Source organism: Aptenodytes forsteri, unplaced genomic scaffold (assembly GCF_000699145.1).
Source record: "Aptenodytes forsteri isolate BGI_AS27 unplaced genomic scaffold, ASM69914v1 Scaffold93, whole genome shotgun sequence".
Lineage (NCBI taxonomy): Eukaryota > Metazoa > Chordata > Aves > Sphenisciformes > Spheniscidae > Aptenodytes > Aptenodytes forsteri.
Genome location: NW_008794665.1, coordinates 4,972,827 through 4,998,500, shown reverse-complemented (window position 1 = coordinate 4,998,500; position 25,674 = coordinate 4,972,827). Strand labels below are relative to the sequence as shown.

Here is a 25,674-nt window from a genome sequence, read left to right as displayed (position 1 = left end):
TTTGTTGGAAGCTATTATGAAGAATGGAAGTACTGCTGGGGGAGGCGCTTACTGCCGAAAACCAGCCAGTAGCAATGATCAAAGTAAGCCAAATAGCACAAAGGAGAGCAATGCATCTGCTGCAGGTGAAAGTGGAAAAGGCTACACCAAAGACCAAATGGAAGGAGTATTCAGGTACGGCCTTGCTTAAATACATGACTGCTTTTCATTCTGTGTATTATGTACTTATGCTTTCAGCTCTAGCATCTAAAGAAGCCACAGAAAATTCAAGGTTAGCTGAGAGGGTTTACTTGTACTGAACTGTGACTAAAAGGAAGAGGAGAGTTTTGCTGTGTTTAAACACAGTATGAGCCACTGTCACTTCCTGCGAGAAAGAAGATACTCATCTTTATATAAAGTAACCTTGATGGTTTAAAAAGAAAATACTCAAAATAGTTAAGTAGATCGCATGTTAAATGGAAGAAGCCTTGATGGTTTAAAAAGAAAATACTCAAAATAGTTATTAAGTCGATCGCATGTTAAATGGAAGAGGTGATGAAAATTCTATAATACAACTTGCAGTACGGTGTTTCTATTCTTAAATATTTTTATACTCGTGATGTCTAAGTTTACATTACATGCTCGCTCCTAAAGTTTATTTTCAAGCAAATCTTGCTGTATAGGCTGGTCTTAGACCAGTGTTAAAACTGTTCCGTTCTGGAAGTACAGGTATCTGAGAAGCACTGAAGCACATAGTCTAAGTTGCATTATAAACTCTGTCTGGACTTTGTGCAGCATGATAGTATTAAGATGGGGCGACATCAGGAAAGGAGGATGTGCAATCAGAAACAAAGATCAATAAAAATGTCTTTTTGAGGTGAGTAACTCTTAAGTCGTGTTATCATTACACACTTTTTGGCTGTAGGAGTGAGAAAAACATTGTTTGATATGTGCCCTGATTTCTGCTAAAGAAATATGGATACAGCCACTCTAAGATTGCGCACCTCAAAACCTACCTGTGTTTTCAGATAAGCCTAGCCCAAATATTTGCAAGTGAGCTCAAAGAAGGGAAATCAAGAGGTCCTCGTCTCCTAGTTTGTGTAGATTGGATGAACTGTTGTGCAAAACAGAAATTTGTGTGTGAATTTTTTTGTGTGAAATGTATGTTGCTGTTGATATTATCTTGGGATCTTTTTCTGAAGTTCAATAATCTGTTCAGCTGTGCTAACAGTGAGGAAAAAGCAGCTTTTCTTTGTTGATACAGCAGCTCTGCATTCAGGCAGGTAGAGAGCAGCATCTCTGGCATGGTTATCCTCTTGGTGTTGCTATTTAGTAGAGCTTTTCATTTACCATCATCTCTGCTTAATTAATGTTATTGCCCTTCATGATACATCTAAAGTAAAACCTGAATAAGCGTATACATTTTTGGCCACCTTGAAATATTAGCTGTTAAAATGAATGCAAAATGTGTGTGTGCGCACACACGTGTGAGACAAAATATCCAGAAAAAAGTCCTCTGTAAAATGAGGCTTAGATCAAATTAAGACATGTAACACATTCTGAGAACGCTGCTACAAGGAAGGCTGTATTACTGCCAGTATTCACTCACCCGTGACGTGCCATTCTGAGCCGCAGTCTGCTTTGACATCAGGCTGCCTGCAAGTTCTTTCTTTCTTTGTTTGTTTTACCAGAAAGTAATGTTGCCTGCTTCTTCTTGAGTAAAATGATGATGTAGAGCCAACTTTTCTCCGTGGTATGCTTTCATGGTATTGGGTATTGCTTCCTTGAAGGGATTCACTAGATAACAGAAAAAATTAATCCAGTTTGTTGAGATCAGGACCAGAGTTAGGGGTATTCTCGCAAGTTGCACATTGAGGATAATCTTGATGCAACGTTGTTTCTCCGTACCTATTTCAACAACCTGCTTTGTGAATATAAAATTGGGGTTTTAAAAAGTACCCAGATTTTTGCAAATAAGCAATTGTAACAGCTTGCAGAACAACCCATGTTTGTTTGTATTTTACATACCACTTAGAAAGCTAGCTGTTAAAACAATATCTTGACCTCAGCTTGTGTGATGCTAGCATCCTTTAGTATAGCAGTTTATAAACCTTTGGAGGGAGACTGAATTTTGGTTTAGATGTGCAGTAATCAACAGAGCAAGTCCCCAGTTCTTGTTGGAAGTTTTGAAAAGTTTGTCACGTTGTCAGTTAGTGACATCAACACACCACTTAGAAAATTTGTGGTTAAGAATTAAAAAACGTGTGTGCCTTGCCAAGGAGAACAGGATTAAATACAGACAGTGGGCTAAAACTTAATGGAAAAATATAACACGTTCAGTGATGATAGCTGAGGGAAAGTTAATGTTTAAACCACAGTGAGAATGAGCTTTCTAGTTGGAAACATGACAGACTGCATATGTTATTGCTTCAATCAGGTCCCAGACTTTTCCAATTAAATGAAAAGCACCCTCTGGGGAGGATATTCTTCAGAGTAGAGCTTGTGTGGTGGGTTGACCCTGGCGGGATACCAGGTGCCCACCAAAGCCGCTCTATCACTCCCCTCCTCAGCTGGACAGGGGAGAGAAAATATAACAAAAGGCTCATGGGTCGGGATAAGGACAAGGAGATCATTCACCAGTTACTGTCACGGGCAAAACAGACTTGACTTGGGGAAAATTAACTTAATTTATTACCTATCAAATCAGAGAAAAGTAATGAGAAATAAAAACTAAATCTTAAAACACCTTCCCCCCACCCCTCCCTTCTTCCCAGGTTTAACTTTACTCCTGAATTCTCTACCTCCTCCCTGCCAGCAGCGCAGGGGGACAGGGAATGGGGGTTGCGGTCAGTTCATCACACGTTGTCTCTGCTGCTCCTTCCTCCTCATGGGGAGGACCCCTCACGCTCTTCCCCTGCTCCAGCATGGGGTGCCTCCCACAGGAGACAGTTCTCCATGAACTTCTCCAACATGAGTCCTTCCCATGGGCTGCAGTTCTTCACGAACTGCTCCAGTATGGGTCCTTTCCACAGGGTCACAAGTCCTGCCAGCAAACCTGCTCCAGTGTGGGCTCCTCTCTCCATGGGTCCACAGGTCCTGCCAGGAACCTGCTCCAGCATGGGCTTCCCACGGGGTCACAGCCTCCTTCGGGCATCCACCTGCTCCAGCGTGGGGTCCTCCACGGGCTGCCGGTGGATATCTGCTCCACCATGGACCTCCATGGGCTGCAGGGGGACAGCCTGCCTCACCGTGGTCTTCATCACGGGCTGCAGGGGAATCTCTGCTCTGGCACCTGGACCACGTCCTCCCCCTCCTTCTTCACTGACCTTAGTGTCTGCAGAGCTGCTTCTCTCACGTATTCTTGCTCCTCTCGCCAGCTCCAGTTTGTTGCGCAGGGTTTCCCCCCCCCCCCTTCTTAAATATATTATCCCAGAGGCACTACCACCGTTGCTGATTGGCTCGGCCTTGGACAGCAGTGGGTCCATCTTGGAGCTGGCTGGCATTGGCTCTGTCAGACATCGGGGAAGCTTCTAGCAGCTTCTTACAGAAGCCACGCCTGTAGCTCCCCCTGTTACCAAAACCTGGCCATGCAAACCCAATACAGCTTCTCACCACCATATGCTTCTGCCATACCACAGTGGAATGGTTTTCAGACTTTTCGGACCTTTGAAATGCTGTGTGAAAAGAGATGGTTTAAAATAGTGTTTCATGCCTGATTTTTAATTTTTTTTCCTATAAGGAAAGAAATTTCTAGATAGCAAGGTAGCAAAATCTTCAATTTTTAATAAATTCTGAATCTTACCATGAGTTTGACTCTGTCAAACTAAGTTGTTTTGTATGCTTATGATTTGAAAGGTGGTCATAATCCTCAAGTATTCTTCCCTCTACAGTTTTTGGTTCTGTATTAGTAATTGAATATAGACTGAGAGAAAGCATTCCTGATTTAACTACACATGCCATTTCCAACCCTTTTTTATAAGCTCTAGTGAGCAGTCGGACAGGGGGACTGACTCTGAGCTCTCTGACTTGGATCACTGATCAGTGTTCCTGGAGTTGTCCAGCTATCTTGAATTTGCTTGTGACAATAGATTTAAGAAGCATAGTGAAGACACACTTGGAGCAGTATAACTAATTTAACTGCATTAATTTTCATCAGGGTTACTCTAGTAATGTGGGTAGGTATGAGTACAAACAAGCTCCTCTGTGCTGGGTTCTTTTTTTTTCCCACATACACAGGGGACACTGGTCACTAGCAAGCTACCATAACACTTCTGTAGAGCATTACATGGGCTTGCAAACAAGTTGCTTGACAGGGAGAAGCGCAAGATGCAATATCTTTCCACAGATTGCATAAGTGCTGGGTGATGCTCTGTTCTTTGTGGGAACGGTGCTCACTATTTCACTGTGACAGGTTGAAGCTTGAGATATCCAAAAGCATTTTGTTACTTTTGAATTGAAATGCTTTGAAAATACCATCTGTAGTACATGCATCTTTTTCTTAATGATGCTTATCTTGTCCTGAGGGCTGAATGAAGCTGCCTTAACACTTCAGGTGAGATACTGACAGGAGACTAGCGGAAATAAGTTAGGACCCACAGTAGACTTATGTCTTTTTAGAGCAAGTGCTCTAGAAGTCTCTAGGCAATTGAAAGCTGTCTGAGCAATGTCAACTTAAGACAAGTGCATGAGAATCGTGTGCACAACAAAAAAGGGAGAATCTGCTTTTGGATTCTGTGGTCTTTGCTTTAAAGCAATTCCTTCACTGTTTGATGTAGGTTATTGGCATTTTTTGCTGCGATAAAGAAATGAAACATTTGTGTAAGAAAGAAAATTTAAACTTTTTTTTCTTCTAGTTCACTTAAAACAACTGAAGAAGTGCTGATCAGGATTACAGTTACCAGAGTTCTTAATTACTTTCAAACAAATTCTGTTCATCGTATCTGCCTACTCATACCAAGTGTGCAGACCCTTTGGAAAGGTTTTGTGGACTAGCATGAAATTAAAAAAAGAAAAAAAGGCTCTTTTGCCTGCTGTGTATTAATCTTTCCCATTTCTTTTTATGCTGTGAAGTGTGTATTATCTGTTGTCTACTACGTGATTTAAAAAAATAGTTTCGAAGATACAGATAGGTCGTACGCTTTATACAGACTCCCTTTAAATGATCTTAAAATTCATAAGCCGTAGCATATATTCCGTATTACCTTTTTGACATCTGAAAGATAACTGCCATGATTAGTAGTATGCTAAAGTTGGATTGCTGTCTTGTGAAAACTGTGGTGGAATACTGCTTTTCCTGCCCTGCCAGTGCCTGCCCCTCAGAAGAGAGCACAAGAATGAAATTTTGGATTTGGATCTTTGAGCTAGAACCAAAACAAACCAGTAGAGGCATGAGTTCTGTAGGAACCTTGCAAGGCAGGATTAAATGTCATACAGTAGTGGTCGAGAATAATCAGCAACTTGATTTGAATTCACGGAGTAAACCAAAAAATTGCCTCTACACATTTCATGGATCAAACCAGAAGGAATATAAGTTGTGTGACTGACTTTTTCCAGGCCTTCTGCTGAGAATTCTGCAAATTCAGCAAAAAGAGATATATTGTTACTTTTTTAACATGGGGTCAAGAAGATAATTAACTGAAAGTGGAATAATAAGAGCAATCGACATGTGCTAAAATGGAAAAAAAAAAAAAGCAAAGAAATCAGGGCATGCCTTTAATTAGGCTGCTAGAACTACTGTGAATTGTTGAAATATCCAGTTGAATGGTTGAGAAAGTCAAGGTGGAAATCACAGTCATAGAGCCGGTCATGGAAAAGTGGCACAGAAGATATGATGGACTTTCTCAGAAGGCTCCTGCCTTTAATCTACACTTTTTATAGCTAAAATAAAAGCTTAAACAAAATCTGGAGAAAAGAATGCTGATGTAAACACAGCCTTGAATATTTCATGTAATACACACAGGAGAAACAAACTGACCAGGTATATCCAAGAGCAAGGTACTAAGACAAGCACCCTAATGGGTTGTTGAATCTATCAGTAAAACAGAAATCTGAAACTTCTGGTGCATTAATTTCAGAAACTTAGGGGTATGCTGGTACCAGTTTGACTTCCTCGACAACACTGTGACCTTCTCTTCCCAATCTAGAGCACTTTTTGCAGACCACACTTAAGTCATCTAAACTGTGACTGGCACATTCCCAATTCAGCTGCAAGATGCCATTTGTATCAGGCCCTCTGACATCATTGGAAACTTGACCTATGTAGAAATTGGTCTGCATTTTACTGTGTTTTTCTGCTCAACTCTGGGATCAAAAGTCAGTGTAGCTTCCTCTTGCTCAGTTCTTTGCCGCTAACATTCACAGTGCTGCTCACTGTGCTGCTCAGTTCAGACTACCATTGGGAGAAATAATTGTGGCTCCCATCGCAAGCTTTTGGAGATTGCGGACAAAGTATTTGTCTTTTGGGCCATCCCTGTGCATGTAGACAGAGGCTTTGGAAGGTCTTTTGAAACAGCTGGAAACTCAAAACTTCACGATTATGGATCACTGCAGGTATTTGATACAGAAATGCAATCATCTCTGATAGGTTTTGTTAACCTGATAAAAGCTGTTGATGCTGACCTAATCTGAATTGTAGATTTGAAAAGTGAAGCAAGAAGCACAGCAGTAGGATCACATCATTTTGTAGTCACAGGAGAACCAGTGGTGGTAGCCGCAGAATTTCTGCAGGTGAGAGCAGACATTTCAGGACCTGAAGGGCTTCCTTTGCTTTCAGCTGTCAGAGCATGGAGAGGAGCCCAGTGTCAGGCAGAATTGGCTGTTGCTGCAGTTTGAAGATGGCTGACCAGTTCTACTGCAGGTGGCTTGTCAACTGCAAGCTGGGATAGTGGAGCTTTGCAAGTCATGATGAGATACCTCTGTCAACAGACTGTGGATTAATGTAGGCCATCCCTTGCCCTCGTGCTGTTTGAGAAGTCTGTTCTCTAAAAGTCAGATATTATTTCAGGAACATCCAGCAATGTGCCCTCCTAAAACAGCCAGCAAATCTGTTAACCAGAAGGACAGTGCCAAGGTGCTGGCAGGGGATTAACAATTCAGCAAGGACAGAAATTAGCTAAACAACAGAAATAATTTGATAGTAATTCAGATACAGAAGTGATCCAACCAGGAATGAAAAACACAAGAAAAGCAATTCACAAAAAACAAAACCCCAAACAAATTAACAGTGAAAGCACCAAACTTCAAATAAGCCAGAAATAAACAACAGAAAAATCCAATTCAGTACCAAAGGGGCAGTTCATAGCAAGTAATATGTAAATTGCAATTTTAAAAAGAAACATCTGTGGGGAGTTTACATATGCAAGAAAATTAGCACTAGGGTATACAGTGCCTTAAGTGCAGCAAAACCAAACAAACAACAATTTGAAATGCAGCTTTCAGAAAGTTAGTTGTTCATGCTGAGAGTGCTGCAGGACAGGGGTTTCAGATGCAGTTAAAAGCCATAAGTAACATCGGTGATAGGTCTTTTCCAAAACCTCCACTGGTTTTACTCTTAATTTTTCCTAGCCTCTGCTGGCTGATGTTGTGTGGCCTGCAATAGGAGACAGGTGGGAACAGGATGGTTTCTTCCATCCATCTGCCCTCCTGTGACAAATCTCCACAGGACAGTTCAATGCTCCAGGCAAGGGATTCTGGCACAGTGAGGATTGTCAGACAACGGTCTACTAGAGACAAGGGGTGAGGCGTATGTCCAAAAAGGCCTGCTTCTGCTGAGGGACAAGGATCAGGTTGGCCATGGCTTCCAACAGCTCCCAGCAGCTGGAGAGAAATTTCTCATCAGGACAGTGGTAGTTTGGAGGAAGAGGACTTAAGTCTTGGAGAATCTCTGTGCAAAGCCCACGATCCCCATCTCTTTAAGGTGGAGGAGGGATATGGTGTGTGTCTTAACGGTGTTTGAGATGCCTGGTGACTGCACAGTACATGTATGACCTGAGGATCTGGTGGGTTGCCCTGATGATCCCATACAGTTTGTCCTGCTATAAATTGACTTACCAGGTTGAGTTTGTGATGCATTAAAGTTTTGCCTCTCAGGAGTTCACCACAAACACTGATAATTTTGTTTAATTGGAAAGCACCTTCTAATCATCTTCGCTTGTCACATCATCCCCAGTACAAAGCTGCTGCAGTACAAGTTTTGGCGCAAAACTCACATGGACTTTGCTGAGGGGAGAAAAAACGAACCGTTACCCTGTAATGATTGCCCTGAATTGTTCTCAGTAAGGGACCTCCTGGCAGAAGTCACTAACTCCCTCCCTGTAGGAAACTTTGCGTTAACTAGATGCTAGCTACTTACAGTCCAGATGCTTTTTGCCTTGAAGTGGCAAAGCAATCGTATAAAACTGTTGTCTAATGGCAGGGTGTAGCAAGGGCTTCATAGCACAAGGTCATTGCTGAGAATTCCGGGCTTAGGTATGGTTTTTGGCCCTGGTGGATTTGTACAATCATTTAATGTATTCTAGCTTTAAAGCTTGATCTGCCTAATCCAAAGTCCTGTTAAACTCTGCAAAATTGCCATAGGTATACGCATATTCCACACGATTCACCATGAAGTCACATGCAGCAGTGCTCCTCAAGCTATTCAGCAGAGTACTTGCAGCTTATGTTTGCTGCTGAGGTTTGTAAGAGCCAGCACTGACTTGGTTGAGATCTGAAGATGACAATGGGCTAAACAGTGAACAGGCGTTATCTATCTCAGCGTTGATCCTGTGCAGTAGAAAGGAGGGCAATGTAAATGATGTGGAGGATCGGTTACAGATCTGTTGCAGGCAGTGTTGCTGTGAGCATGCCCATCCTGACAAGAACACACAAGGGAGAATAAAAGTCAGGGTTAGCAGTCACAAATTCACAAAGGCTTCTTTGTTTGAGACTAGCCGTTTAGCCTAGGGTAGCAGGTCAGGGTATGAGGGTGATTTGATATAAGATGTGCTTGAAATATTAAATCATAGCTTCATACAAAATCAGGAATGTTGGAATAGAGGTGCTTCTCTATTTGTAGAATTTTTTGTTTAACAAAGCAATCACTAGCAAAGACTTGCTAAGAGAAAGTAGAAATGTGTTATACCTTGGCTGAACGCTTGTGTCTTGACAAATAACAATAGCTCATTTGTGGACCAGGTTCGGGGTAGCTGTTGCATGGAGGATGATTACATTCATCCCTTTGGAGGGCAAGTGCTGTGTGACCCACAAGGCAGGTTTCTCCCTGCACTTTCTCATCAGGAAGTAGCTCTGGTTTGATGCGCTGGCTCTAAGCAGGTCGTGGTGTCGGAAGTTGGTGGGTCACGTGCTGACCTGAACGTCTTCTGATTGATAGCCACCATTCCTGCTTTTCCCATGAGGGTTTCCCACTGGGGGACTTTCACTGGCTGTGGGTGGGAAAAAAATGTGCGGTGAGTTTTTGAGGGTTAGAAGAACAGGTTGGCATTTCTTGGGTTGTTCTTTTTTTTCCATTTTTCTCCTCTCTGCATCCTAGAGTTGTGAAATAAATGCATATCAGGTCTGCAAACAAGTAAACTTTCATGAGTTTTTTTTCATGTTTGTTACTTCCATGAGAAGTGACCATATGCTGTTGGGGAAAAAGTTGTTGAGGATGCACGGTGCTTAAAAAGACTTGAACAAACATTTAACACTACAGTTTTAATGCTAATAAAATAACAACTTTGCTAAACATTTATGACTCACTACCTAATTTTATATCAACCAAAGTTCTGAAGAGTCTGGTCCACTAAACAGCTAATTCATACACTGAATTATTGAAGAGAAGAACTTAGATTGGATGCTGAGATAGCAATTTCTTGAAACAAAAGTTTAATTTGATACTGTTACACTTTTAAATAAAGCTATCTGTTCTTGATACAGTTCATAAGTAATCCAGGTCTTGAGGCTAAAGATGAAGTGATCTGTACACTACCACAATTTTTTCTTATTGTACAAATTAACAAACAAAAGTTTCCAGTATTCAGAGTATAATTTAATGTATTTTCTTTCCATTCTTTCTTGATGATGGATTCACTGTGTTCTTTTTAGTTAGCTTTATCAGCTTCCTAACTGGAGCTTATTAAATGTTACTTCAATATAATGAGCTATATTTATTTCACAGGATGTTCGTGCTGGCAGCTGCCTGCATACGTTCAATTCAGTGCTCTTGTGAGCATTACACCGAGACTTCCATAAAAGCTCGTGTTACTTGAACACAGGAAAAGGGATCCCTCAAATGAAACTTGATTTGGTCAATCTGTGAACTGTGAAGGACCACACATGACGGTGTGGTGGTACTTCTGATGCTAGCATTCCCTTAATTACAGGGTACCCATTCTTCTTTCATGAAAATGCCAAAAGCTTGCTTACCCCCTTTTTTTCCACTTGGCTGCCCTGTGTATAGTCTTTGTAACACTAAACCTATATTTACGTAGAAATCTGTGCATTTAAGAGAATGTGGACACAGTTACAGCCATATGAAGAGACTCAACATGAAGCTTTTAAAATATTTACGGATGTAATTTCTGTTTCTTGCTTAGACCAGCCCTTTTCTTTTGGTATGCACTAAATGTCAGCATGCCTCATTTCTGCAATGCAAGTTTGTGATTCAGCCCTATTTTTTGAAGTTTCTGAATTCTTACCCAAGTAACTTGGTTTGATTTTAAGGTGTATTTATTGGTTTGGTCAGTTCTTCCTGCCCACATAAAATTAATGTTCACTCTGTCCCCTGTAACTGCTCTTTCTCTCTTCTCAGTATTGTAAAGCATACCGAATCATTACATCATTTCCAGATTTTGCTTTTCCTGTCGGGGTGAGACTGCCTACAGGAAGAATATTTCTGAGTTTTCCGAGTTTTAAAAAAATGCTACATTGAACGTATGAGATGAGCTGAATCTGTAATTGCTGGAGCTATTGTTATTGTTTCTTTGAATTTATATAAACACTTACAGAAAGTTTGTTAAGATCCAGGTGCGTTCCCAGCAGCAGAGGTATTCTCACGTGCCTTATTTCCCTGAAAAGTGAATGCTCGAATGGTGTTATGACTTGACTTTTGTTTGGAGAAAGGGGGGTATTGTTTGGGGGGTTTTATGTCTTGCATACCAAAGTGCATTTGCTGTTGACAGTCAGAACAGGCCTTCCTACCCACTAGCTCTGCAAAGTGAATTTGGAATCTTCATTTTATGCATTATTAACAGCAATATTCATATAATTGGGGATGAGGAAATGCTACAGTAATTGCAAACGGAAACCTTTTCTTACGACTGTAGTAGTTCTACAGTGGAAGAAGTAAAATAAATGTACGTAGCAAGTCATTTTGAGTACAATAGTTTGCTGTGATCAATAGTGAGTTTATTATGAAAAATGGCATTCTTTGTTTCGAGTGGAATTTTTTTATATTTTATATTGAAAGCAAAGGATGTAATGTATTGCATCAGTGCAATGTATTACCTCATTTGCAGCAGTGTTCTAAGATACTACTTTTACATCTTTTTGTTTATAACATTTTGCTTCGTTTTCTTTTGCAGTATGAAGAAATGTAAAAATTATTATGAAGTCCTTGGGGTGTCAAAGGATGCAGGTGAAGAAGACCTAAAGAAGGCTTATAGAAAACTTGCTTTGAAATTCCACCCAGACAAAAACCATGCACCTGGAGCAACAGAGGCTTTTAAAAGTAAAATACCATTTTTACTTAAAATTTCTTTTATGATTGAAGTTTGTCAGATTAAAAGAAATTCATCTGCATTGGTCACTTGTCTTTTTACAAAAATGTCAATGTGGTGGTTTGTAGCTAATATTAAACTGACATTTTTATCCAAGAAAATATTTGACCTTTATGATTTTAACATATACCTAGAAGTATAGAGAAACAATGTGGAGTTTTGCAGTAGGGTTCGGTTTCAGAGGATTGACTGTAATTTTCAGGTACAGGGAGCGAATAGTTGATCTGTGAAACCCAATTGCACTTTTTTACTGCTGTTGACTTAATGTAGTCAATTGAATCTTACTAGCTTGAATCTTTACTGTACTTGAGCTTGAAAAATACAAAGTAATACTTGATAGCAAAATGCAGTTTTTACTGAATCACGTGCCATGCTAAGGTACCTTTTCCTTAGAAATCCTTGTATGTGTGTAGTTTTACTACTTTTTCCACACGAAAAGACTTGGGTTCAAACATGGCCTTATTAATAGTTGCCTTTGACCATTTCTTAGGTAAAATTTACAGTGTGACTTGACCTGATCTAAAGCTGCCAAGCTTAGCCCTGCACAAGGAAAATTGTTGAGGAAAAGCTTTTTAAAGAAAACTACACCTTCATCTCAGACACAGATGAAGAAAAATGTGAATTTGTAAGAAATGATCATGCATAAATAAACAATCTGATTGTGGTACATCTTTTTTATTTTTTTCATGTGTGAGGTTTACATGCAGACATGTGAAAAAATCAGTCGGATAAAACTCTTAAATTGGGGGAGGGAAAAAAAAGAAAAAAAAGTCCCGAGCAAGACTTCTGATACAGACTTTAAGGAGTAATTATAATAATATATTAACAATTCCAGATGAAAAGTAGATAGAACATAGCAGGAAAGTTGATTGCTAGTGATTATTTTAATACGTCTATGTGACGGCTTTATCTAAAAAAGATATTATTCTTACAAAATTGTCTCTAGCCCTATGAATAAAATAATTCTTCCTTGTTAATAGCATTTTAAATAATCTTTAAAATGTAAAAAATCAGTTTCTTATCTTTTATTTAACATTAGCACTTTGTACAAGTTTGATTTCTTTGGTTTAATTTCACTTTCTGATTCTTAACTAGATGAGTGAATGAACAGAAAATTTTGTAGGGGAATCTTGTTGACTAAAAATTATTTACTGAAATCTAGCATTTTTCTTGCATTGAAATTATAGTAATCCTTTTGTATGGTTGAGTAAATTTATGATTTAGTTTGCCTTTAAAGGTGTCTGATGAGTTTCTAACATCCAGCTGAGAAAAGGAGTTTCATAATAATAGCTATTATTTCATCATAATGCTTTATTTTAAGGAAAGGTCACATTAGAAAACAGAATTGAGTTTGATGTTAGGCAAGGTACTTGCTTAGATCTTGAGCTACCTGGTACTACTCTTCTGTTGTATTAAGCAGTCTCCCTGAGGTTATATTTTAGATTTAAAAGTTTGTGCAAATATAATCACTTTTAATCTCTCAGAATCTCTTTTACCAACTTTGTCAAAAATCTTTCCCTTTAAACTTTTGAGCAGTTTCTTTCATTTTTTATGTCTTTTATTTAAAGAAAATTATATTTGAATCAAATCTGTTGTGAATTAGCATCAAATAATCAAAAGCAAGTAACAAATAGTCAAAAAAGATTGCTGACCGTACCGTGGCAGTGTGGTGTCTTCACTTCACGTGCAGTCACCTGATTTACGTCTCCCTGAATTCTTAATTGTTGGGAAAAATCTAAATTTTTACTACCAATTTTATCCTCATACTGAGTAACAGAGGAACCTTGTAGCAATATTTGGTGTCAGTAGTGTGTATCATGCTCTCAGTGCAAATTACCAGGCTTCATTTCTTTGGGTTTTCTCCTCCACTTAAAGGAATTGCTAATGATTATTTCTAAGGGCATCTTAAAAGGCACGTAGCTAAGACTCATTAACTTTTTTTTAGATTGGATAATGTTGAAAACATTAATTATGCAAAGTCATAGTCTTATTTGCCTGTGTTGAGGTTATAGTGTTGCACCTTTCACAAACTTTTGATGGCTGATGGCTTCTCAACACTGAAAAACATAATCCCCGTGCCTTGCGTTGGTTGTCTGCAAAAGAAGCCTTTTGTTGGAGAGGCCTGGAGGAGAGAGAAGACAGGAAAGCAGAAAGGGTTTAATGAAGATATGACTGAGTGAAGATTGTTCATCGAGTGCCAACAGAAATTTTCCTTCAGTCTGCAAGAGCTGTATGTCTATGCAGAGCAGTTAGGGTCAAAGCTTGTAAAGTCAGCAGAGCTTGTGGTCTTTTCACGCGGATTCTTTCCATGCTCACCTAACTCAGTTTTTCCCTTTCTACTGTCAAAATTGAAGTTGTTCATCTGTGATGATGTCGCGTGAACGGGGACAAGCATCCAGGCCAGGCACTCCAAACGTTGAGGTCGTATTGACAACCTTGGGAACACCGTGTTCCTGTCATGCACGCATGTTGTACTCTTCATGTTACGCCACGCAAAACTTTGTGTTATTAATGTAATCCATAAAATATCTTAAGAAGCATATAAAAAAATACATTCACACTCTTGCAGACAATAAAGTTGATGCATTTGAAGAAGTCACCACTTACTAAATGAAACCAAAGAAAACCTACTGAGTTGATGATGTTTTTTAGCTAGGCTGCTAGAGCAAACTGAACTTTGCAATTACCCCACTTCAAAGCTTTCATTGTAATGCTTGATGCTTTTTTTGTAATTGCAGTGAGAGAGAACATTTCCATGGGTGTAGGTGTTCCCCTACAAAAAGGATCGAAGCTCTCCTGCCTTCTGCCTAGTTCGACAGGATAAAAGGCCTTTGAATAGCGTTGGCGGGAAACTTTGTGGAAGCTATGCTAAGAAAAGTAGAGATGTTTCTGGACCTTGTTGTACTATCGTTGATTTGTAACATACAGTAAAGGACATAGTTCGCTGACTATTCTTGACTTTGAAATTGCAATTTTCATGCTGCAATAGCTCTTATCTTTCATTTATGGGAGTTGTCTTTTATTCCTTGCTTCAGAAATCGGAAATGCATATGCTGTGCTGAGTAATCCAGAAAAACGAAAGCAGTATGACGTCACAGGCAGTGAAGAGCAAACGTGCAATCATCCTAGCAACGGTAGATTCAACTTCCATAGAGGTTGTGAGGCAGATATTACTCCAGAGGATCTATTCAACATGTTTTTTGGAGGGGCCTTTCCAACAGGTATTTGTATATATCAGTATAATCATCGGGATACAGTGGTATTGCCCGGAGTGGCATTAGAGTTTGTGACATTATAAAACAGTAAAATTACTCCAACCTGCCTCGGACCCCAACTCTTTAATCTGCATCACAGTTTATTTTTCCCCTAAGTGTTGCTAAATCCCAAAAATGTGAGTTCAGTTCTTTGGGGTTACTATGGTGATTCTGCGGTACATGAAATAACAAATCAGTTGTCTTAGAGCTTAAAATATTTGTTTTAAACGACTTCAAAATTGTAAGATATTTTAAAGTTGAGTTATTTTATGTGTTGTTGTGCAGTAATCTTAAATGCTTTATGTTGTTGTTTCTGTATTGACCTTTAAATAGGGGTTTTTTACATTATTTAAGTGTGGATATTTCTTTCCTTAGGTAGCGCACATTCATTTTCTAATGGTCGTGCTGGCTACAGCCATCCTAATCAGCACCGTCAGAGTGGACACGAGCGGGAGGAAGAGAGGGGTGATGTATGTTTAAGCATCATTGACTTTAAACTGTGGATTGTGAAATTTGCCAGTAGTCACTTTCAGTGATGTGACTGTACAGGAGCTCTGTACTGTAGAGGAGGATTTGTACTTGCCAGTTACATATTTTAAAACTTTGGCAAGTGGTAGTCTTACTGATTGGTAAATAGACATGCAGATTTGAGAAGATAATAGCCTGGTTTTGTAAATCCATTGTTCTATGTTACTATCTTACTAGTGACTGGTAGTATTAGCCTAAATATGCCACTAATTCTGGTCACTAATCCTTGTCTACATTTAAAAATTTATTTGGGCTGAGGTAAGAATTGTACTTAAGGCTCAATATTCATATATATGAATTATATATAGTCCTGTATAATTACATATCACTGTATAGATGAGACCAAGTCATGGCATACAATGTAACTGAATCCAGCTATTCATTTGGTAATTGCTTGTGGCTACATGCTAACCCATGAACTCATGCAGCTTGAGCACTCTATCAATATTGTGTATGCATTGGAAAGTTACAATAACACCACAATGTTTGCAGGTTTGTAGTTACAGTTTTCCTAGCAGCTTTTGATGCTTAAAGCAGAAAGTCACGCTTAGCATTAAATCTTGTCAAATTTACCTGTTTACTTGATGCTGTTTTATGAAATACCTGAATCTGTTTTGTTCCTTAGGGAGGTTTCTCTATGTTCATTCAGCTGATGCCTATTATCGTGTTGATCCTTGTCTCCTTGTTGAGCCAGTTGATGGTATCTAACCCTCCTTACGCCTTATACCCAAGATCGTAAGTAATGCTTGATTACATTAGCTTAAAACAGAGGGAAGGATGTTGTAATCACCCTCTCCCACTTAGAAGCATTTTAGCGAGCCTTCCGTTAGTTCGTCCTTCATTTCCCACAGTGAGGAAAGGGAGGGAAGGTATAGAGGAAGCAGAACAAAACTTGAAAGTTAGCTACTAAGAACATGCTGTGAGAATGTAATGGAGAAAAGGCGTCAGCAATACCTGGAGTTTAGGGTCTTCTAATACAAGGCAGTGGGTCTATGCAGTGTAACATGTTGCAAAGGTGTTTGCATCTCCAGCATATTTAATCGAATCCTGAAACCTGCTAAGGCTCATTATTCTTTTAGGGGTCATCTGTGCTTGTAGCAAATGAAGTACTTGAAAGCAGCTTTCTCATCCTTATTTAAGTTTTGAACTAGATGAAGGCTGGGGAAATTGTCTGTTCTTCACTTCGTTCTAGGTGATGGTAAAATAGTTTATCTTCGTTTTCTTGCAAAGAATTCTACTAGTGAAGCTTACCTGTTTTGTACAGTAGGATATATAAACTTTTTTTCCTTGAGAGAAATAAATAAATTTAATCAAGCATGCAAGTAGCTAGTAGACTTAGCCCACTCACCACAACTGTTTTAAAGGTCCTTAGTTCCTTGCAGAGCTCTCAGCCCCGCAACAGAAAGGTTTCTTCTGTTTTTCAGAGTCCTTTATTTCTGGATTGTGATGTTTTTCTCTTCTGCAACTAAGCTGTTGTGATGCTTATAAACACTTCTCTGCCAAAATGTTTGTGCACAATCTTTGATTTTTAATCCACAGAATACCAGCAGGAAAATGGATTTGTGAGGGCTGGCAGAAAACACTTTAGAATGGAGATGTCTGTACTGGGTTGCTACAGAATAGTGACCTGTTTTTCTTTTTGTTGAGTTTGAATGCAATTTTCTATTATCAAAGCTTATATTTGACTAAAGAGGTATGAAACAAGTGTCTTACTAAAGTGAGTTTTTTTTCCCAAGATCAAGTGTTTAAGCAGCAGAAGTTTAATGTTCAGGTAAATGTAGTAATTTTATTCTCTGGCAGATTATACAGCCAGTAGTAATTTTATTCTCTGGCAGATTATACAGCCATTCATTTCATTACTTGTCTTGAAACAGCAAACTCAGTGATGTGCTGTTCTTCTGTAATAGCAATATTTTTTATAAGTGTATTTGTGGTGTAAAAAAAAAAAAAATCAAGTAAATATCTAGTCTCTCTCTCCCCCCTCCCTCCTTTTTTGCAGAAGTACAGGGCAGACCATAAAAATGCAGACAGAAAACTTGCATGTCATTTATTATGTCAACAAGGACTTTAGAAATGAATACAAAGGAGTGTCATTACAGAAAGTGGAAAAGAGTGTGGAAGAGGATTATGTGTCCAACATTCGTAATAACTGTTGGAAGGAGAGGCAACAAAGTAAGTTTGGTAATATGTGTCATTTCGTGAAAGCATTAGCGTGAAAAAAGATTGCCTCAGGCAAGAATGAAGGGCTTGTATTATTAAAATACCTGAATGAGAAAGCAAGTGTAAGGTTCCCTACTGTTTCTCACTTCTAAAAGTGTCCCCAGTGTCACTTAATTTCTGTGTTTTACTCGGTGACCTAACAACCATCTGCAAATCATCAGTAATTTTAACCTGCTACTCTATTATCTGTGACCACTTCTCAGAAAATTAAAGACTACGGTGAATTGACAGTGAGAAAGAAATTGCTCTAAGTTAAGGATGAAAGCTAAGAATTCTAATCTCTTCCACATTATTTTATCATGGCAATACCTCATTTCCCTAGGTGCTTTTATATAAATAAAGAAATAAAACAAAAGCTTACGTAGGTGTTTCTGGAGAAGGAAAAAAATAATCTGCCTTGGACCACAGTACATATAAACACTGCTTTTCCAGGCGACCAAGGACACACAGCATGTCCTGTAAAACATCAGCTGTAAATCAGTGCTTAATCTTTCACCAATGCTGAATAATTTTTCTCCCTGTACACGGTACCTTGGCTATATCAGACCTTAAAAACAGGGGGTTATTTTAGTTTACCATCTATTTTTCCAATCTAATATTATACAAGGAGTTATTTTCTTTCAGAATCCTAGAATTCAGTGTTAAAGCGTAAGAATGCTGAATAGCATCGGCCATCTCCAAATCATCATCAATTATAACCTCTTATTCTATTATCTGTGACCATTTCGTGAGCCTTTCATGCTCTGTGAGAACAGCGCTGCTAAAATGACATCAGTGTTGAAACCAGATGGTTTCAACTTTTCGTCTGGTAAACTTCAGTAATGGCTTACTGGATAAATAATTTGTTCATGAACTGTCAGTAAACTGACCAGAAGCAAACAGAATGCTCTCCTCTGAGTGAAATCCTGTGTTCCTGCACAACTTTACCTTCTGCAGTCCAGTGATGCCAAGCCTTTCAGGTGGCCCCTTAGCTTCTCCCAGTTGTAAAAGGCAGCCCGGCATCACAGCTAGTCAAACGCCTGAATAGGACTGCACGCATTCATTAGCTGGCCTGTAGATACACAAATACAAACTGCACGGCCCATGCATAGCAGGCCCAGTGCTTCCTGGAGGCTTTGTGCTTCTTACTCCTGAGTACACATTGCTTATGTGTAAGTAAATCTCTACAGTTTTACAAATTGCCCACAGGAAAGAACTGTGGGCAGAAAACTGTGCTGATGGGTCGCATGTATGCAAGAGAAACACCAGTACTTTGGGGGCAAGCTTTCAGATTATTGCCCGGAGTACTAGATTTGATCAGAATGATTTTTCCCAGATTTTTCAAATAGAGGAAAGCATCAGAGAATTTTTGGGTATAATTCATAAGCAAATGTAAAAAACTCTTGTATTTTTCCAGCTAGGTTGTCCTTTGATCATCCTGAAATGTTTGAATATGTTCACTCTTCATGAAATGAATACCTAATTTTTCATCTACAAGTGGTTGCTAGATGAACGATTGGTAATCTTATAGTAAAATAGTTTACAAAAACGATCGTGGTTGCTAACAAAAAATTAAAGACAAGATATAATCCAGCACAATAAAAAGAGGACATATTATTTGTACATTTTTTCAGCGGAGTGTAGATCTGGAAGGATAGTTTGCTTTTATTGACCTAGTCATTACACTTAGATTTACTGGCATGTTGTATTTGTGTCTCCTGTAATATATTTACTGTCTAAATATCTTTGAAAAGGTTTAGTTGATAGGCAGTTTCCACCTGGGGAGGGAAAGAGGAGAAAGAATACCTTTCCCATGTTTCAGCATTTGTTCTTGACATGCTTACTTCTTTAAGCATGAACAGAGTCCTGGACAATGCGAAAGAGGCCCACAATTCCGTATGTACATATTTACTGGGAAAAATGCAATGACTAGAGAAGCATCTGACCCTAGTATAAAGAAGAAAAATAACCTGAAGGTGGTGACTGTCATGTTGTTTGCTATTAGCAATTTATCAGGTTGTGAAAACTACCCAGATTGATTTTGAGAAAGCGGCCCGTAATAGATTTTCTCTATTTATAGAAACAGCTGATTTTGTGGTTTTAAGGATTCAGAATACCTGTTGTGTGTTGGATCTCCGTGACAGTTAAAGTCTTTCCAGCGTTGATTGACATCTAAGAATGCCTTGCTAATCCACTTCGAGTGGAAGGGCTGAAAAAGATTTTATAGAATTAAAATGCTCAGCAATGTCAAGCTATTGAACACCAGTGTAATACAGAGCGCTCTTTTATTAATACCTCCGAACACTGGCAGTCTGAAGCAGCATCAGTTGAAGTAATGGGCTTAACATTCAGAATGGATTTTTGGGTACAGACGAGATGCTAGAGCTGTCAGTAATATGCAAGATCACTGAGTGTGGCCTATATTTGTATTGTTTAATGAGGTCTGACAGAAGTAGTAGGGGTTTGTTTGTTTTAATCAGGTACTGCTGTACGAAATACGAGGGTGCTGGAAGGCTGTTACCGCTTTCCCTGCTCAAAAAGATGAAAAGCTTGTCAAGATCCAGCAAAGGGAAGCTGTAGCAGTGCTGTTTAGGTGGTGTCTGTGGGTAGTTAGAATAGACAGAAGGAAAAAAGGGTGAGGATTACACCTGAGGTGTTTTGGACAGCTCTGAGAAGGAATGTATCATGTGCGAAGTATTCAGTTCTTAACCTGAAAAATCTTTCCTCTTTTTTTCATTAAAGAAACAGACTTAATTTATGCAGCAAAAGTATATCGAGACGACCGTCTCCAAAAGAAAGCAGACTCCATGTCCATGGACAACTGCAAAGAACTAGAACGGCTGACCAGCCTCTATCGAGGAGGATGAACTACAATTATACGCGTACATCTTTACGTATGCCGTTGTCTCTTGTAAATTAAGAAGAGATTTAGTTTCACCATGAATGCTGGAAAAGAGGGGTGGATGTAAAACTCTACTGTGTAGCTGTTTCCAGAAACCTTACACTGAAATATCATTTAATGGCTTCTTTACCTACTGTGAAATATAGGTAACTTTAATTGTCTAGATTTTCCTTCCAAGCTTCTGTGAATTCTTTCAGCAGAGAGAATAGCTCAGAAAGGATGCTATACTTGTAGAGACTTAGTCATAGTGGTTCTCCTCTAACATATTTGCCATGTAAATATCTGTGGAAAGAACACTTTGTGTATATACGAGTTAAATGACTTTCTATTTAAAATCTCAGAAATTTAGTCCCATACAACATTTTGTCTCACTGATGGAATAAATAGTATGATTACATCACTCCTATTCAGATGTCAAGTGTGTGGAGTTGAAACAAGAATTTTTAATATTTTATCTCTAACTCTATGTAAAATCTTCTAGGTTTACCAGCTTAGAGGAACTTGGTATTTTTAAATATAATGGCATATATTCCTAAATATCTGTTGGGGTATATTGATCTGGTGTAGAGTAGCCATTAGCTGTTGTAGTTTTTTAAGGTTTCTAAGCAATGCTGAGAAAACTAAGAACTACACTAATCTCTCTTCACAGTAAATATTTGCAAATCCTGTACAGACCATTATAAGCATTGCTTTTAGTCCTTGCAACAGTTTACAGCAGCTCTACCGTTTGGTATTCCAGTAGTAGTAAGTCCGTATGTATGGTTAACATGCATCCATAGCTTCCTTAATTTTCACTGGAAAGGTAGAGGAAAACACGCAATAGTAAAATCTTAAAGCTCAAAAAAGGAAAGAAAAAAGGCAACCTATTTTTTTTTTCCTGGGAGGCTTCCATTTTCTTACTATTTTTTTAATTTCAAGCTAGGTCCCAACACTGATTCCTCAATAGGCACCAAGAGTGGAACAGGGAAGTATTGCTAAGGACAAGCTATGTGCCTTTCAACGCTTTTGCCAGCTATTTAAATGCTTTGCTAGTTTGCAGTACGCTCCTATGGTCAGAGCTGTATCCCTTGTCCCGGGGCGGAAGAGGAAGGGCGTGCGTTTCTCTGGACCAGAACGTTGCTGGACTGACTTCCTCGAAATGAGCAGACGTACTGTTGGGCTCCTACGTACAAGATCATGTAACTCAGTGGCCTGTACCTGGAAACTGTATGTAGCCACACCTGCTGATGCAGAGAGGCGTTTTGAAGCAGCTAAGTGCAATGTACTTGAAGTTTATCGAGAGTGGGTTGAAAATGTTTTTAGGTTCAGTAGCTGATGTTTTTACATTTTAACAGTGCTATGCAGGAGAATGTTTCTTGCATGTGAGAATGCCAGGTGGCTCATAATGAGGGCAGTATTTTTTGTTTGAGAAAACTGCTATCTTTGAACAACGCTATTGGTTTATGTGGAGCCAAATTCTCCTCCTAAACTCAAAGTTTAAATACTTGACTGACTTCATTGGAATTCCTTCTGATCTAGAGCAGGATTTGACTTTAGAAATACGCTAAATGCTATTGCTCTAAGTGACCCAGAAATCATTTTGCATATATACCTTTTCTAAACTGTCCCACTGGAAATGTCCTCTACTGAATTGGTGTAACATGAGAGAGCGTAGCTGCAGGCTTCTAACTGACCGGCTAAACCAGCATTCAAGGTGGACATCAAAGCCTGAGGCACAAAGCAGAACTAAAAGCTGCTGAAACAAAAAAGAAAAGGGGTTGCTGTACTGGATGTCCTTACTAGTATTATAGGAAAAGTGTGCGGAAGTAATGGGAAAGGCACCCAAACATTTGCAATAGAAATTTATGGAGAAAACGTGATTCCCTGGATTTTGTAACTGTCCAGAATGTATTGTAATTATACTAATGAAAACAAACTATCAACGTACATATTGGTACTCCTGTGTCTTCTTAATAGAAGAAAATCGTTCCAAAGGCTTTAACAAGTACTCGGGCCTTCCCATTCACAAATGAGTCCGAGCTTGCAGGTGATCTTTTAGTTAAGAGGAAAAAGGATATAGAACGCATTTCTCGAGTACGAGAACAGTGAAGTCAGAGTGAAGAGATGGTCTTAGCAAAGCTGCTTGTAATAATCGGGTGGGTTATGTCTGCCCTGCAGTTACTTCTGCTGCAGCTGAGAAGCAGGTAAACGGACGGATGTGGAGCTGTGTTAGGTTGGTTAGATTGCGATCAGTATCTCAGCAAACTGGAGTAAGGCAGTGGCTGTGTCCTGTGGCAACGCAGGTGTCCCAGCGGTTTAAGTGAGACCTAGGCTGCTACATTTCGTTGGATTACCTATTGCGATGGCCGTTGTCAAAGGAGGAAACGATTCATGTGTTTATACCGGTGGAAAGATGCTGCTTAGCGTTTAACAGATTAAATAGTTGCACACTTTGAAATATGCAGTAGAATGCAGAAGGATGCTATTATTTCCTGTAGCGTAAAGATTAACCCGCTTCGAATATGGCCTGCAAACATTCTTTTCATATTCCAAGTGGGTGTTTCTCTCCTCGTGGTTGTTACTTTTTTCTCAAGTCTGAAGGTTTTTTCTTCAGAAATACTATTATCTTCCCTGGTTTTGTTGAAGGAATCTGCTGGAAAGTTCAGAACGAATTTTCTTATGAGCAAGATGCTAATTGAAGAGGGCGGAGTACTTGAACCTTTTCAGACGACCTTTCTTCAGAAGGTGAAGTTCTCGTTAAAATAAGATATTGGAAAGAAAAGGGAAAAACAAAACTGGTTTTGAACAGCCCGACTGAAAATCCCTCAACTTTTGTAGCTACCTAGAATTAACCCCTTACTCTTTTTAGTTAGTCATTACCTGCACTTAATCTAGAATTAAAGATAGCACAAGCGTGGGTTCTTGATTTCTCCTTTAAAAGAGCAAGCAGGGAAGTCCTGCGAAAAGTGAAAAATCTTGGCATGACACTTTGACATAGCATAATGAAAAAGGGAGATGATTGGCATCCGCTGAAATACAACATCAGTTTGTGTTCTATTTATGGAGCATCCCGAGTCACAAGCAAGTTCGGTGTTCGCATCTGATGAACGTTTCCCTACACGTTCTCTAACTGTTTAGGTAAAACAAGATTAAATTTGAATTTTTGACTTTTTTTAAACAGTCTTGATTCTTTCACAAGTTTCCAAGAAAAGGCAGAACGTTATAGTCGCTAAAATGTAACAGATGCATTTAAATAGGCAGCGGAGACAACTTTAAGTTATATGCATTTTTAATATAACTTTGTAACGAATGCTGTAAAAGGATTAAAACGGGAGGGCAAGAATATGTTTGTTAAGGTTGTTTGTTCCATAAATGTCATTCATCCCCAAAACAGTTGTTATTCTTTCTTCTTGTAGATCTGTCAAAGAGAGCAGAAGGAAAATCTAATAGTGAAAGCAAACATTTTGTTTTAAAAAAGTCGGTTAATACACAAATTCCTGAAGCTCTAACTTTAAAAAGTACTAGCTTCCCGGTTGTCTAAATCTGGTTAATCCGGTGCAGTCAGTTTCACCAGAGGAAGCTCGGTCGTAACGATTCACGGCGACTGGCAGTCAGAAGCCCTGGTGCCGTATCCCCCATCTCCTAACAGTTTCCTATAGCCTCACAAGCGCCACTGATCTCTCTGCGTTGCTTCCCCCGTGCTCCTTTGCAAACCGCTGTGTAGAGCCTGGAGGAAAAGTACCACCTAACAAGTGTAAAGTTTTGTGCCGCGTCTGGCACATGATCGAGATACTTTTGGGAGCAGACAGGACAAATGAAATAAATACAGGAAAGAAATACGCCCCTATAAACCCTCCTCCCATACCTCTCTTCTCCAGGATAATTGTGAGACTTTTCAGTCCGGCAGGAACTAGGTCTGAGCGTCGGATTTCTCCAGGTTTTTAGAAATAATACTAAAATACAATGTTTAGTTACGATGTTATCCTTCATGCAGAATATACTTTTCCCATCAGTACGGGTTTGCTCGGTGTATAGAAAGGCTGTCATTGGAACCGGACACAAAATTCCCATTAATATTAGCAATGCAGGAGCCATCTCGTAGATACTTTTGCGTAGCTTTCAGTCATGCTCGCTGTGGCAGGGAAACAAGTAAAATCCATCACTGAGCATCACGCCTACGAGTTTTGAAAAGCCAGTTGCGTTTTTAAACATTTTTAGTGTACGGTAGGGAATATTTTAATAAATGAGCGGACCGAGGTTGTTCCAGGTAGCAATTTTCAAAACGCTACCAGAAGCTCACACGTAAGAATTTTATGGGGATCTCTTTAGGTATCTCTCTAGTATGACCGAGTCCTTATCAAATGGCTGCGTCTGCACGGCTTGGATGGAGAAGGAGGTACGGACTCTCAATATTCAAATAAATCTGCCCTTCTGGATGAGCTCTCCCTCTGTCGATTGCAAAAAAGTTGCTTATCTCTGGTTGTGTCGGGCTTTTTCAAAACTTCGCCAGACCTATACATCCAGAAATATTAGCAATTTTAAGGTCAGCATTTTTTTTGTTTTGTTTTGTATTTAGGCTCCAGTATGGGCATCTAAGCAAAATCTTCAGGTATCAGCAGTGCTTAGCATCTAGCACTTTCAGAGAAAAAGCACTGTTACAGGCTGAGCGGGTTTGTTTTTAAAATCTACCACTGCGGTCCTAGATTCTGATGCAACAAGACTTTAGAAGTAGATGCAGTTACCACTGTTACGCTGTGGGCATCTACGGGGTGAATCCGTTTTATTTCTTTGCCTTAGCTGTTAAATTATGAGCCTGCAGGTCCGCGGCACCATGGCCTAGATCCGAAAGTACGGGAAGTGAGCGTCGCCGGAGGAGGGAAACTGGGCGCAACTGCACGCGGCAGAAATGGGCGTTTTCTCTTCTTTTTGTTGTTCCTTTATCTTAAATTCTGTGGGGGTGTTTTTTTCTCCAAGATTGTGCTGCCGTTGCCAGTGGTGCCCAAAACCGAATCGGCCAAAACCTCACCCGTCAGAGGGGGAAGCTCGGGGGGCTCGTGCGGCTGCCGCGCGGGGCCGCCGG

The 25,674-nt window shown here is 39.5% G+C and overlaps 2 protein-coding genes across 3 annotated transcripts in view; both read left to right on the top strand.

Annotated features, from left to right (window-relative positions):
* The first annotated feature begins 3 nt into the window (after nt 1-3).
* Nucleotides 4-23,938, top strand: DNAJB14 (DnaJ heat shock protein family (Hsp40) member B14). 2 transcript variants are annotated; one of them, XM_009273551.2, is made up of 7 exons: nt 4-174; nt 11,538-11,683; nt 14,768-14,953; nt 15,362-15,456; nt 16,140-16,249; nt 17,514-17,686; nt 20,456-23,938. In XM_009273551.2, exons 1-7 carry the CDS (start codon nt 17-19, stop codon nt 20,578-20,580), a joined length of 993 nt encoding a protein of 330 aa, XP_009271826.1. In that variant the 5' UTR covers nt 4-16; the 3' UTR covers nt 20,581-23,938. The 2 variants fall into 2 exon arrangements, with proteins under 2 accessions (XP_009271826.1, XP_019326119.1); XM_019470574.1 differs by having other exon boundaries at nt 17,514-17,690.
* Nucleotides 23,939-24,936: 998 nt separating this feature from the next.
* The window catches only part of LAMTOR3 (late endosomal/lysosomal adaptor, MAPK and MTOR activator 3), a 6,875-nt gene continuing 6,137 nt past the window's right edge, over nt 24,937-25,674 (top strand). Inside the window, exons 1-2 of the mRNA XM_009273621.1 lie at nt 24,937-24,990; nt 25,392-25,479. Of these exons, the coding sequence (XP_009271896.1) occupies nt 24,937-24,990; nt 25,392-25,479 (142 nt within the window). The remainder of the gene's footprint in view (nt 24,991-25,391; nt 25,480-25,674) is intronic.

Excerpts from the sequence above, each read along its gene's own strand:
- DNAJB14 (XM_019470574.1), top strand. The coding sequence starts at position 17 with ATGAAGAATGGAAGTACTGCTGGGGGAGGCGCTTACTGCCGAAAACCA. Across the intron at positions 175-11,537 it reads CAAATGGAAGGAGTATTCAG|TATGAAGAAATGTAAAAATT; the intron begins GTACGGCCTTGC and ends TTTCTTTTGCAG. Across the intron at positions 15,457-16,139 it reads GGGAGGAAGAGAGGGGTGAT|GGAGGTTTCTCTATGTTCAT; the intron begins GTATGTTTAAGC and ends TTTGTTCCTTAG.